The 13,963-nt window shown below is 39.4% G+C and overlaps 2 protein-coding genes across 2 annotated transcripts; both read left to right on the forward strand.

Annotated features, from left to right (window-relative positions):
* Nucleotides 1-560: 560 nt before the first annotated feature.
* LOC308674080 (C-X-C chemokine receptor type 2-like) lies at nucleotides 561-1,649 on the forward strand (the record flags this gene model as incomplete). The annotated part of the gene is made up of 1 exon (XM_081338277.1): nucleotides 561-1,649. One exon carries the CDS (start codon nucleotides 561-563, stop codon nucleotides 1,647-1,649), a length of 1,089 nt encoding a protein of 362 aa, XP_081194403.1.
* A 9,847-nt stretch (nucleotides 1,650-11,496) lies between these two features.
* On the forward strand, nucleotides 11,497-12,585 carry LOC308674148 (C-X-C chemokine receptor type 1-like; the record flags this gene model as incomplete). The annotated part of the gene is made up of 1 exon (XM_081338401.1): nucleotides 11,497-12,585. One exon carries the CDS (start codon nucleotides 11,497-11,499, stop codon nucleotides 12,583-12,585), a length of 1,089 nt encoding a protein of 362 aa, XP_081194527.1.
* Nucleotides 12,586-13,963: the final 1,378 nt, after the last annotated feature.

A 13,963-nucleotide genomic window follows, 5' to 3' on the forward strand; every position in this document is an offset into this window, starting at 1 on the left:
TTGTATATGTTTTCCTATAGGAAGGAACCTGCTTCAATCTCCTGCCTTAGTCAGCTTCTCCATACTTCTGTTCAGAGGTCAGCTACCTTTATGTTTTAGAGTGATCTTTTACTTTGACCATACGAGGATAGAATAAAACCTGAAAAAACTGCACAGCTTCTCTCCTGCCTTCATTTATGATAGCATAAATGAGCTCGGCCTCCTGTAATCATCTGTGTGTCTTGGGTCTTGGTATCTATGTGTCTGTGGGTCTTGGTCATATAGAAATCATCATCCACACATGTGCATTCCTCCTGCACATATTTATGCTGGATGCCTAGAAGCTGCAAGGAAGCTACAGTGACATGGCATCAGGGTGAGCATTCTGGAAATTAACAACTGTATGGAACTGTGTGTGCCAAGTGCCCATGTTCAATGTCTATTAGCTTATCTTTTTTTTAACAATTATCAACTCTGGTAGAATCACTTTATGATTAGGATATTGCCTTTTGCCTAGAAAAAAAAGTTATTGACCTGTCTTTGCTTCATGTTCAACACAGGCCTACAGCAAGATATCCAAGATGGAAGAAATCCAAGCTGATTGGGACGATATTCTGCTTACAGGCATCCTAGATAACTATACTGATTACATGAATTATACTTTAGATTCCCTAGGTGTATATGCAGAACCTTGCAAATCACAGCATACAACAGTTGCAATAAAATATATTGTAGCATTTGTCTATCTGGTGGTTTGCATTTTGAGCCTCCTGGGCAACTCCTTGGTGATTCTGGTGGTGAGCCTCAGCAAAGGAAACCATTCTGTTACTGATGTTTATCTCCTGAACCTGGCTATTGCCGACCTTCTCTTTGCAGTCACCTTGCCCATCTGGGCTGTGTATCGAGCTCATGAGTGGATCTTTGGCACTGTCATGTGCAAAATCACCTCGGTTCTGAAAGAAGTCAACTTCTACAGTGGTGTCCTCCTATTGGCCTTTATCAGTTTTGATCGTTATTTGGCAATAGTTTATGCTACTCGGGCAGCCACTCAGAAGAGGCACTGGGTCAAATTTGTCTGCATCGGCATCTGGCTATTTGCCTTCCTCTTCTCGCTCCCAGTGATCCGCTTCCGGGAAGCTTTTATAGACCCAAATTCCCCTCACACGGTTTGTTATGAGGACATTGGTGGGAATCAAACAACTAAATGGAGGGTAGTACTGAGAATTTTACCACAGGTGTTTGGTTTCCTCCTCCCCTTGACAATCATGATGATTTGCTACGGAATAACAGTGCACAGACTCTACCAGACGAAGAACAAGCAAAAGAAGAAGGCAATGAAAGTAATCTTGGCTGTAGTGCTGGTCTTTGTGATCTGTTGGCTACCCTACAACATCACCCTGCTTATTGATACTTTGCTGAGGAGTGGAGTCATTACAGAGACCTGCTCAGTTCAAGAAAGCATTGACAGTGCTCTGTCAGGTACTGAGATTTTGGGAGTTGCTCACAGCTGTATCAACCCCATCATATACGCCTTTATAGGACAGAAATTCCGGAACAACTTCCTCAAGATCTTGGTCTCGCAAGGTATCATCAGCAAAGAGATCCTGATTCGATATAGGAAGGGATCCAGCTTTTCCACTTCCTCTGGTAACACTTCGACTACCCTGTAATAAACTTCCCTGCCAGAAGAAAAGGCGACTGAAAATGTTCTCTGGCTGGGCAACCTGGCATCTTCCATGGGGATACATCAAAAACTGTAGAGATCACTCTTTGCTCTGATTTGGGAAAGCTATTAACATTGTTTTTAAAAAGCTCTGTTTATTTGTCTGAAAAGCCATTTCTCCAAGTTATGGGACTGGTCTTTTGATTTCCTTCCTTCCCATAATTTGCATCATTTTTCTTATTTTAATATAGTGGTTTAGTACATTGGGTCTCTAAGCAATATATTAAGAACTCTACATGCATTGATATAAAAACTTGGCTTATGGATCGCAATTGAACAGACTTTGCATATAATCAAACTACATTTAGGATTTGTCTGTTAAACAGAGGTTTTACTGCAAATGGATCCATTTATATCAAACTATTACGCAAATGACCTAACTTTAATCACATGACTTGCATTTGGTTTTAAGAGAAATTTGGATTTAATGGTCCATCCTCAAGCACATAATAAGATAGGGGAGGAAAGGTTTTTTATAATTGTTTTAAATAAGCTGTAATTGGCCACAAGTGCAACTGCAGAACAAACAGGCTGAATATCTGAATATCTGTTAAATCAATTAATAGTTCCCTCTGCTGGTAGAAGGTGCTTTGTAAATGACTCAGGCAGTTCTGTTAGTAAAGAATTGCCTTGGACATCTTTCTATAATCTCTCTATTTGTATCAATTCTAACAAATAATTTTAATCCTAATGTGTCACAGACAAAGTGCAATAATTCAGCCTCCCACATGTTCCATAATTTGTCCCTTGTTTTCTATGAATGCTGCCATGGAATCCACAAGTAATAATTGTAATACATCCAAAATAATTTAACCTGTAAATTGGCATATCTTTGAGCCAGAAAGACATTTTCCTCAACACAATATTCAGAGAAAAAAAACAAAATATGGAACAAAATATGCAGCTGGATAGCGTGTTTCATATTGTTTTAGCACTACTTCCATTCTCTTATTATTGAGTTTACATGGCAGCTCTTCATTGTTTTCATATACATGATTTTGTAGCTGGGAGAAGTTCTTTTGAACTTTGATCTGAACCAGAGATGCTGTCCTCTCAAGTTCTATCTTTTCACGATTAATACCCCAAAGGGATTACTTAAATTCTGTGATGTTGCTCAAATGGGGGAATTTAAACAGAAGACCTTATATAACGATTCAGTTTTCCACAATCTTATGTCTTCCTGATTAATGGCAGAACCTAGCATTAGACTGAATGAGGCTATCGCTGCTGGTGTTGCCATAGAAAATGTAGACCAGGGGTCTTCAAACTTGGCCCTTTTATGACTTGGCCCTTTTGTGGACTTCAACTCCCAGAATTCCTCAGCCAGCATCCCTGGCTGAGGAATTCTGGGAGTTGAAGTCCACAAGTCATAAAAGGGCCAAGTTTAAAGACCCCTGATGTAGATGGTGGAAATATCCTGTGCCTCCTATTGCATGACAAGTGGAAATTTGCCAGCTTTTATTAGCTTATTAATAAGTAATTAGAGGCTTTTGTAAGCTATGAATTAACTTTAGACACAGCTATTAGTTATCCTTTTGCCTGCTAGAGACACTTTTTAACACCTGTCAGCAAGAGCTAGAGGGATCAGCCATAAACACTCCATAGGCTGCTATATAGACTAACAGGTTATAGATTTATCACTTAGCTAAGCACCTTGCAAATGAACCCATTCCTGGATTCAAGGAAGGTGTCATGAAATTTAGCTTAAGCAATGGTTAGAGATGTCTGGACAAGGATCCGTAGAAGTGTAATGTTTATCATTAGTACAATAAAAAAACATACTGAGGGGTAGTCAGTATATATGATAATGAAGTAGGGTTAACTAATTAATAGGGTATTGTGGAATGACTTTGTTTTGTGCACGTGTGTGACTGTCGAGTAACTTTGTAACCAGTTGGCAATTCTCTTACTTTAGTTTCCAGTGGTAAATTGTATAAAAATAATTGAGCCTAATTTCTGGGTGTGAAACTCAGAAGTGTCCTCTTCTGCTTCTGTACAGAAATAAAAGAGTTTTGTCTTTCCTTGATCCTGTGTGGACATTGGCTTCTTCACACTGTGTTCTTGTACCTAGCCAGCCAACACTATAGAAATATAGCAGATGGTAGTAGAGCTAATGTAGGTAACTTGAGAATCTGGAATGATCTGGACTGAATGGTCTCATGTTCTGCACAATACATAATCAAACATTTGTCTCTTATTCCTCTCTGCCATTCATGCACTTCAATTTCTTCCCTGCTCCTGAGAATAAACTCTTTGCTAGTCTGGGGAAGGAAATATTCTAAACACTTTCTCTTTCACAATTTAAATTCACTCCAGTGACAGAACTCTAAGGAATGCTGCTCTTATGCTAAGCACCTTACTTGAAAGTATGCAGTGTTTGTTCCAGAAAAGGTTAAAATATTTAAAAAGTTTAAATAAAAGAAAGCCTCTCTAACCATGCACATGATGACAGTTTTTCCCCCAATTATATTTCAAAAATTAAGATTTCCAGACTAAACAAACACTAAAATTCTTCTAAATTGCTGAAGGTCAAATGTTGGTTATGGGCTATAATACATGCTAGGAGGTATAGCTAGAGTCAATCTGAGATCAATCCGTTTTTTCTAAAATTCCCCTATAAATATTCAAAGAAAGCAATAGGAATGACAAAAGAGTTCTGAGTGAGACAAAGGAGAGAGATTTGAATCAAATAAATGTTAAATGCATGTGATTGTCATCCACTGCTGAAAAAATTGTCATAGTATTACTGAATATTTGTTGGTCAAGCATTTAGCAAGCTCCTGGAGTGTGGTCTTGAGATAAACTGCAACACAGATCAAGCAAAGCCACATTTTACAACACAAAATGATTTTTGTGCACCAGTCAGAAAGTCGTTTTGCAGCTCTAAAAAATACATGGAAAAATAAGTTTTAGAAATGACAATTCACTTCTGAAGGGATTGTGATGTAATTCTAATGAATTCAATCTTCTCAAGAAAGTTGATGAGTGGTCTTCTGTTCCAGCATTCATGCCACCCAAATGCTCTTGATAAGCAGGCCTTGATTGAAGAAATATTTTCCTGTCCCATGTTCTCAGTATCTATTAATCAGAGGTATACTGCCACAGACATTTCATCTCGGTGACTGATCACACATGTGTTTCTTCCCAAATGAACATCTCCAGGAGCATGCAAGGCCGTTTTGGGGCTGATTATACTCACATGACTTTATATACATAGTCTGTAAACAAATACTTCCAGGAGGATTATGTATGTGCTGTGACCACCCTTTTCCTAAAGGATCACATGTATCTTATGAATCAGGGATAGGAAAATTGCATCTCCCCCTTCTCTTTGTTTACATCTTTATTCTATCTTAATATTGCTGCCTTTAATGCTGTTCATCTAATTATTACTGCTTATTTCATTAGAGTGCTAATTTCCCTTGTTGAAAAAAATATATCTTCAGGTCCAGTCTAAGCTGGGAATAAACAAAATGGAGACACTTAGGAAAGATGGTTCGGTTTATTGAAGAACAGAACCAACAGCATGTATTTATAGGAAAGCTGACAAAATGGAGTTGGGATAGGTGGGCTTTTATACCTTCTTTGGGCTTTGTATTTGAGATTCTTCCTGTTCCTGTGGCTTTGTATTTGAGGTTCTTCCTGTTCCTGTCCTTGGGAGTCTGTGTTTCTAATCCTATCAGCTTGAACCTTCTCTGGGATTGTGGCTGAAGGCATTTTGCTTATGAATATGTGGCCCAGTCTTTTTGAATGGGATTATCAAATCTGCATTTCTATAGACTTGGCCTGCTGAATTTCTGCTTGGGGGAGACTGGGGCTGGCTTCTGCCTAAGATTTCTCTATTATTCCTTTGGGGAAGTATAATATTCTGCCTCTTTTAATATTCCCCAAAATATTTCCTTCTCTGGTGTGTGTGTGTGTGTGTGTGTGTGTGTGTGTGTGTGTGTGTGTGCTGACTTCCTACACCCTGTTCTGGTGATCTTCTATTGTAATTCTAAATGAATTTCTTATAATGTTATTAGGTAAAAGCACAATTGCACAATTCTATGCTTTCTCTCTAACTGGATAGGGTGGGTACATGTGTTAAAAATAAAAAAACAGTGATAAGAACACAGGGGAGTTACAAACTGAAGACAGCATTAGTGCATTGTAAATTTCTCTATGAATAAGTCAGGAAAGTTGCAAAATAAGAGGGTCATCTAAAAGCCCTTCTGTTTCTTTGTATGATCTTCTTCCACAGTTCCAAGTTTATATTGTTGTTTGTGGCCAAATCACACCTCTCCTTTTCTCATAGTCCACCTAGAGATATCAGTGAATCATTGAGGCTCAGAGATGCCAGTTTTTATGCTCTTGCATATAAAAGGCACAAATCATAGTTCACATTCTGTAATCCTTGAGCAAAATGGTCATCACATTTTGCAGCATACTGTAATACCTGATGTTTCATTCCAATAGTTTGCTTTGCCTTGCCTTTCCCCAATTCTACAGCAGTCTTCCCAACCTAGTAGCTGTATGGCTAGCTAAGAAATTCAGAGAGGTGCAACTCTCAAGGATTCACCCTGCAAAGGTTATTCTACAGGCACTAGAACAGCAGAGATGTCCACTTGCTAAACTGTGTAAGCAATTTCCTGTTGCTTTATTCACCAGTTCTGTGAGGAAGTACTTAGAGTCTTAGAAGGATCTGATGTTCTTTTCTGGCTACTGTGGAGGAAGGATTTTCAAGGGTCAGTTCCTCCTGAGAAGGTTGAACCTTGAGACTCAAATTTGTGTATTGGTAAAAGGACTCTCCAGAGCAGGCAAGTAAGTAAAGAATATACTCTTGCTCATTTTACATAAAAGTGGAATGAATAAGCAGGAAATTGGAGAACCTAAGAGTGGAATTGAGGGTGAGCAGGAATTATTTGATTAAATGAATTCTGTGGACAGAGTTTTGGACACTAAGGCTATTAAAACTCAAGCTGTATTCCGTTTATGCCTCCAAATGCAATTATTACAAAACTAGAGCACTTTTCCTCAGTCTAGTGCCCTCCAGGTGAGTTGGACTACAGTTCTTTTCATATGCAGTCAAAATATTTATGGGATTCTGGAAGACATTTGTTGAATGCATCTGGAGGTTATCAAGCTGGGAAAGGCTATTGTAGAAGATGGAACATTTTGATGAAAAGATGGTTAGTGGACATAGAGACAATTACTCTAGCGTATCTGTAATTAAGTGTTAAATATTTCTTTTTTTTTATTGAAAAGTTTTAACATACAATTTTTCTTTAAAACCCCCCCTTCCCCTCCCATCACCCTCCCCCCCTGCCCACTCTCCCCCACCCTTCTCCCTCCCCCCCTTCCTCCCCCCCCTCCCCCCCTCCCCCCCCCGACTTCCCAGAGCTAAATACAAGGTATATATATAAAAAAAACAATCATAAACAACCATATATTAACAACCATAAACTCTAAAATCTATCACTCTCTAGCTTATATAGGATAAAACAAACCTTAATAATATCAAATATATATATATAAAAAAAAACTAATATAGAAAAAGAGACAAAGAAAAAGCCTTATTCAAATATAAAACTTCTTAACCCTATCCTTATTCTGGATAAACTCAAACCATTCTCTTCCTTCCATAATATAGCGTTCCTGCAAGTAATCTTACAAATAGGCCAAAATCTTCAGCATTTCAACCAAATCAAAAACCTCTAAAGCCCACTCTTCTATAGTCGGCAGTTCCTCTTTCCAATACTAACCTATCAAAAATCCTACTGCCGTAATTAAAACCTTTTTACAGGTTCCCCATACATGAAAATAAATTACATCTTCATCACCGCATCTCCAACATTTAGGCTAATAATTCAAATACATACTTAGCTTTTTAAAATCTAAATACCATCTATAAAACATTTTGTAAAAATTTCTTAAATTTCAAACTTGTTTAAATTTTACATTCCTCACCCAAATCTTTTCCCACCTCCCACTACTTGGCTGTAAGTACATTGTGAAAGTTCCATAGACTTCTGCTGTTCTTGTTCTTTTATCTTCTTTGATCGTTTTAAAGCAGCACGCGTCACCCTCTGTTCTCTAAGATCATCCAAAAGTGTTATAACTTGATCTCCTCCAGCAGCATTCTCCTCTATCTTTCCATCTTCAGCCTCTTGATGTTCTCCTTCTCCAGATCCCTTTGCAGCTTCCAGAAGTGTTGATGGAGTTACTTTTAAAACATTATTATAAAAATCACTCGCTTGCATCACAGTAACCAGACGATACCTTTTACCTTCATACGTCACCATAAGCCCAGCTGGAATCTCCCATCTAAACCTTATATCTCGTTGCTTGAGCTCTTGCACAAGAAATGTAAAATCCTTCCTTCTCCTTAGAATCTTTGAAGGAATTTCTTTTAGAACCAGAACTTCTTGATCAGCAATCACGACTTTAGTGTCATAGGCACCTTGTATAACTTCATCTCTAATTTCCCTTTTTGCAAAATAAACCACCACATCTCTAGGCAACTTTCTCTGTCTAGCAATCCATGAATTTACACGAAACACTTTATCCATGCCTTCTTTTATTTCGGATGCTGGCTGCTTCAATACCACTTCAAGAGCCTCAGAAACCAGCTGCTTTAGATCTTCCTTAATATTCTCCTTTAAACCTCTGATTCTAATAGCAAACTGCATCTGGAAATACTGGGCAAGACTCAAATCTCTATCCATTTTATCTCTTAAATCTTCATTCTCCAGTACTTTTGCTTCTAATATGGCATTCTTTTGAGTCAAATCTCCCACTTTTTCATCCAAATCTTCCACACATTCAGCCACTTTATACACTGAAGGCAAAATGTCTGCCTTCATCACCCTGAACTTCTGTTCCATCCTCTCCTCCATTCTCTCCTCCAACTTCTTCAATTTCTCCTCCATCTGTGCAAATTTCTCACCAATTGTTTGATTAATTGATTCCAAAAGTTTATCCAAAGCATCTCGCAAATCCTTCAGTGTCAATACATCAGGAGGATGCAACGCCTGTAATAATGATTGTTGCACCGGAGAAGATCCACCACTCCGAAGAGTTTTAGAGGGAGGTTTAGCCGCCATCTTTAACTTTCAATTGTGACGCACTTTCACTTAAAGTTTAAAAAAAAAAATCCATCAAGCTCGAGAGTAAAATAAAATAATCCTCTTCACCTTTTTCTCTTGTACCGCTCTGCCTGCTTCTTTTAATCCATAGTCCTTCCTTCAGGCAGGGGTGGTCGCAGACGCCTGGCTCTGCTCCATAAAGCCAGGAGCAGAGGCGCTGGCCAGCTGGGAGCGACCCAGGCTACGGGGGAGTTCGATCTTTCAGCCGCCCAAGCTACAAGCTCAGGCGGCCTCAGAGAACTCGACCCCTACCTGGGGCCTCACCCCCTCCTCTTCTCCCGAGGAGGGGGCTTCAAATTCGCCCGAACAGCTGATCGGCGCTGTTTCGGGCGAAAATCACTCAGCTGAGCCGCGGGCAGCCCGGGAAGGCTGTCTCCGGCGCCGCGGAGCCACCGGAAGTCCTCAAGTGTTAAATATTTCATAAGGTGGATTCCCTTTATGTGATTATGTATTTTGCTTACACAATCAATCTTACCAATAGAGTAATTGAAGCAGCAACAGGAGTGTCTTTTCATGGAAAAGGAGACAGGAAAGCTACAGGACTTTTAATGACCAGGGCAGAAAATAAAGGTAATTCTTGACTTACAACAAGTCATTCAGTGACCGTTCAAAGTTACAAAGGCACTGAAAAAGTGACTTATGACTGTTTTTCACACAACTGTGAACAAAATTCAAACTCTTGGCAACTGATTCATATTTATGATGGTTTGTAGTGTCCCGGGATCAAATGATCACCTTTTTGTGACCTCCCAATAAGGAACATCAATCTGGAAGCCAGTTTCACTTAACAACCATGTTACTAACTTAACAAATGCAGCAAGTCACTTTGCAACTGCGGCAAGAAAAGTCGTACAATGGGTATAAATGACTTGATGACTGTGTTGCTTAGCAACAAAAATTAGGGCTCCATTGTGGTTGTAAGTTGAAGACTACCTGTGTGCATGTTTATGTTGGACTTGGAAGCCTTGATCTATTAAATCCTATCCTTTACAGTGATTGGTCATATTGTCTGGCTCCAATATCTGGTTGGAGAAGGCTAGATAACTTGTGTGCTACCTCTCGTGTATTTCTCCCAAAGCTACTTCTCCTGCTTTCCCCATCCACACAACCCCTCTTTTGCACATTGCCTGCATAGCCACGCTGACCCTTTCCACCTACTAAGTCCTTTTCCTGATCAATGCAGCACCTGTTGCGTACCCCCATGTATTCTTTCTGTATGAATTTAGTATGATATAATGAATATAATGAAAACTTCATAGACAGAGGAAATGTGAGGGGGAAAAAACTACATACACAAACTACATGCAGAAACTAACAACTATGTTTTGTAATTGTTATATTCTTTATATGTCAGAACCAACAAAGACAAAATTGACTGTCCTTCTGTAGGCAGTGTCTCGGATCAATATTTACATGTCATTAAAAATTCCCAGTATCTGTCAGATTGAAATGAAGAATACCTTGATGTTAAAAAGCATCTACTGTATTTGTGGATATTGATAATTTTGGCGATTTTCTGGTGGGGTCCTTGCACCACTCTAAAATCAGTCCCAGATCTATGGGATCCCATGTTGTTTTGTTTGTTTAGCTGCTGAGCAGATTATTTTTAACTCAGCCACAGGTTATACAAAATTGGGGTTGGATGGGGAAAAATAAGGGTGTTTTTTTCATTTGCAAGTTTGAGTTTCTGCAGAGGTTGTACATATTTTTCTATTGGAAGAAACCTGCCTCAACCCCCATCCTTAGTCAGCTTCTCCATACTTCTGTTCAGAAGTCAGCTACCTTTATGTTTTAGAGCAGTGTTGGCGAAACTTTTAGAGACTGAGTGCCCAAACTGCGACCCAAAACCCACTTAGGTATCATTGGGTGCCGGATGGGCATGGCCCATTGGGTGGCTGTGGCCCATTGTATGGGTGTGGCTTCCGTGCTAACGGCAGGCTGGGTGGGACTAAAAAGTTCAATCAATTCCAACTTTGCGAGATTTTTTTCCCCTACGAGAAGTTGAAATTGATTGATTGAACCTTTTTTTTCTTTTGCACACGGTGGCAGAGGCCTAAAGCAAAAAGGTTTTATAAAACCCAGCTGAAGGCCTAGGACTGGGGCGATGGCACGCGTGCCCACAGAGAGGGCTCTGCGTGCCACCTGTGGCACGTGTGCCATAGGTTCACCACCATGGTTTTAGAGTGATCTTTTACTTTGATCATACGAGGATAGAACAAAAACCTGGAAAAGCTCAAGTGCTTCTCTTCTGCCTCCATTTATGATGCTATAAAAGAATTTGGGCTCCTATAGTCATCTGTGTTTTCCACTGGGTCTTGGTCATGTAGAAGTCGTCATCCACACATGTGCATTCCTCCTGCACATATTTATGCTGGATGCCTAGAAGCTGCAAGGAAGCTACAGTGACATGGCATCATTAACAGGGAGGCAGGGCTCGCCAGTGGCATTCACGAGATGAGCGCTCTGGAATTTAGTATCTGTATGGAACTCTGTATGCCCAGTGCCCATGCCCAAAGTCTATTACCTTATCTTTCTTTTGAACAATTATCAACTCTGGTAGGAGCCCTAAAGAATCACTTTATGATTAGGATATTGCCTTGTGCCTAGAAAAAAAGTTATTGACCTGTCTTTGCTTCATGTTCTACACAGGCCTACAACAAGATATCCAAGATGGAAGGAATCCAAGGCGATCAGGAGGATTTGATCTTTTCAGGCATCCTAGATAACTATAGTGAATACGCAAATGATAGTTTAGATTTCCTAGGTTCACTTATAGAAGTTTGCAATTTACGGGATAAATCAGTTACAATAAAATATATTGTACCAGTTATCTATACATTGGTTTGCATTTTGAGCCTCCTGGGCAACTCCTTGGTGATTCTGGTGGTGAGCCTCAGCAAAGGAAACCGTTCTGCTACTGATGTTTATCTCCTGAACCTGGCTATTGCCGACCTTCTCTTTGCAGTCACCTTGCCCATCTGGGCTGTGTATGGAGCTCATGAGTGGATCTTTGGCACTGTCATGTGCAAAATCACCTCGGTTCTGAAAGAAGTCAACTTCTACAGTGGTGTCCTCCTATTGGCCTTTATCAGTTTCGATCGTTATTTGGCAATAGTTTATGCTACTCGGGCAGCCACTCAGAAGAGGCACTGGGTCAAATTTGTCTGCATCGGCATCTGGTTATTCGCCTTCCTCTTCTCGCTCCCAGTGGTCCGCTTCCGGGAAGTTTTTAAACTCTCAAATTCCTCTAACAGGGTTTGTTATGAGAACATTGGTGGGGATCGAACAGCTGAATGGAGGGTAGTATTGAGAATTTTACCACAGGTGTTTGGTTTCCTCCTCCCCTTGACAATCATGATGATTTGCTATGGAATAACAGTGCACAGACTCTACCAGACGAAGAACAAGCAAAAGAAGAAGGCAATGAAAGTAATCTTGGCTGTAGTGCTGGTCTTTGTGATCTGTTGGCTACCCTACAACATCGCCCTGCTTATTGATACTTTGCTGAGGAGTGGAGTCATTACAGAGACCTGCTCAGTTCAAGAAAGAATTGATAATGCCCTGTTAGGTACTGAGATTTTGGGAGTTGCTCACAGTTGTATCAACCCCATCATATACGCCTTTATAGGACAGAAATTCCGGAACAACTTCCTCAAGATCTTGGTCTCGCAAGGTATCATCAGCAAAGAGATCCTGATTCGATATAGGAAGGGATCCAGCTTTTCAACTTCCTCTGGTAACACTTCGACTACCCTGTAATAAACCTCCCTGCCAGAAGAAAAGCCACTGAAAACGTTCTCTGGCTGGGCAACCTGGCATCTTCCATGGGGATACATCAAAAACTGTAGAGATCACTCTTTGCTCTGATTTGGGAATGCTATTAACATTGTTTTTAAAAAGCTCCGTTTATTTGTCTGAAAAGCCATTTCTCTTTCCTATAATTTTTATCACTTTTCTTATTTTAATATAATATCTGTTTCATTAAAAAAAATCCAGTAAGAAGCCAGACAGATGGAGTTAACCCAGGCTGTCCTGCATCAACAGAATCTGAATCAAATATATCACATTCTGAACATCTGAAAATAGTATCGTCTAAGAATAGGATATTGCCCCTTTTCAAACTTAAGTCTGCCAGTTTGTTTCTATGGAATGTTTTGTAAATGGGACAAAGAAATCTGTTTTTCTACAGCTCATCTGTCCAAAATGAAAATCTAGCATGCATTTAGGTAGATGAAGCCACCATTTTCATTTGAGCTTTACTAAACATAAACATTAAAGCAGCTGAAGTAGCAAAAACGTTGATTTTTCCCTTGTCATTTCTATATTGTACACTCTGTATGCTTGTTCATCTGAATACAAATAATTTTGCCTGTGCAATTATAATTAGATTAATGCAGATTTTTTTTAAAAAAATGATACAAAAACTTTCTATCCCAGTCTGAAGAAAAAATGGTATGTGTCCTGTGAAAGGATGGGGGAGGGGAGCATTCATTCAGCACTGCTGAGTCTCCCACTTAATTAATATCAAAGCCCTGCTGAGCCACACATCTGTTGGTTAACCAGGGATATTTGTGGTCCTAACATGAGCTGTCTCGATTGAATAGTTGCCGTTTGTTGGTGGTAATGATGGGGAGAAAGTTTCTCTCCTTTTCTTTGCAGGGAATTTGTCATTTGTGTGTAGGTATTTCAAATTTGAAAAACTACCAGATATTAATGCACTTTGATTTTCTGTTGTTGTTTTTTTGTTAGCCTTGTCTAGACAAGATATGTCTTATCAGATAAAATGCTGAATTAATAAAGATTATTTCCTTATCTATTTTATATGTCTTACATTTTCTGGGTATAAAGCACACAGTGAATTATTTCTGAAACACACACAGCTGGTAGAACCATAAGAATTTTACATTTATATGAAATATTTTATATATCCTGAATATGTTATAACAACTTGCTCATTTGGAAGAATGCCCCAGAGGAAAACTTCATGTAGTATACACTTTTTATTGAGAGCATTTAAAACTAGGTAGAACTTGGGCTTGGCATGTAGAAAACTGACACATTTCACAGTAGTGCAAACTATACAATTTTATGCTTTGCTCTTCGGACTACTTTCATTTTTTCCAATAAATGCAGTTCA

The sequence above is a fragment of the Vipera berus genome (genome assembly GCF_964194415.1).
Source record: "Vipera berus genome assembly, chromosome: 1".
NCBI lineage: Eukaryota > Metazoa > Chordata > Lepidosauria > Squamata > Viperidae > Vipera > Vipera berus.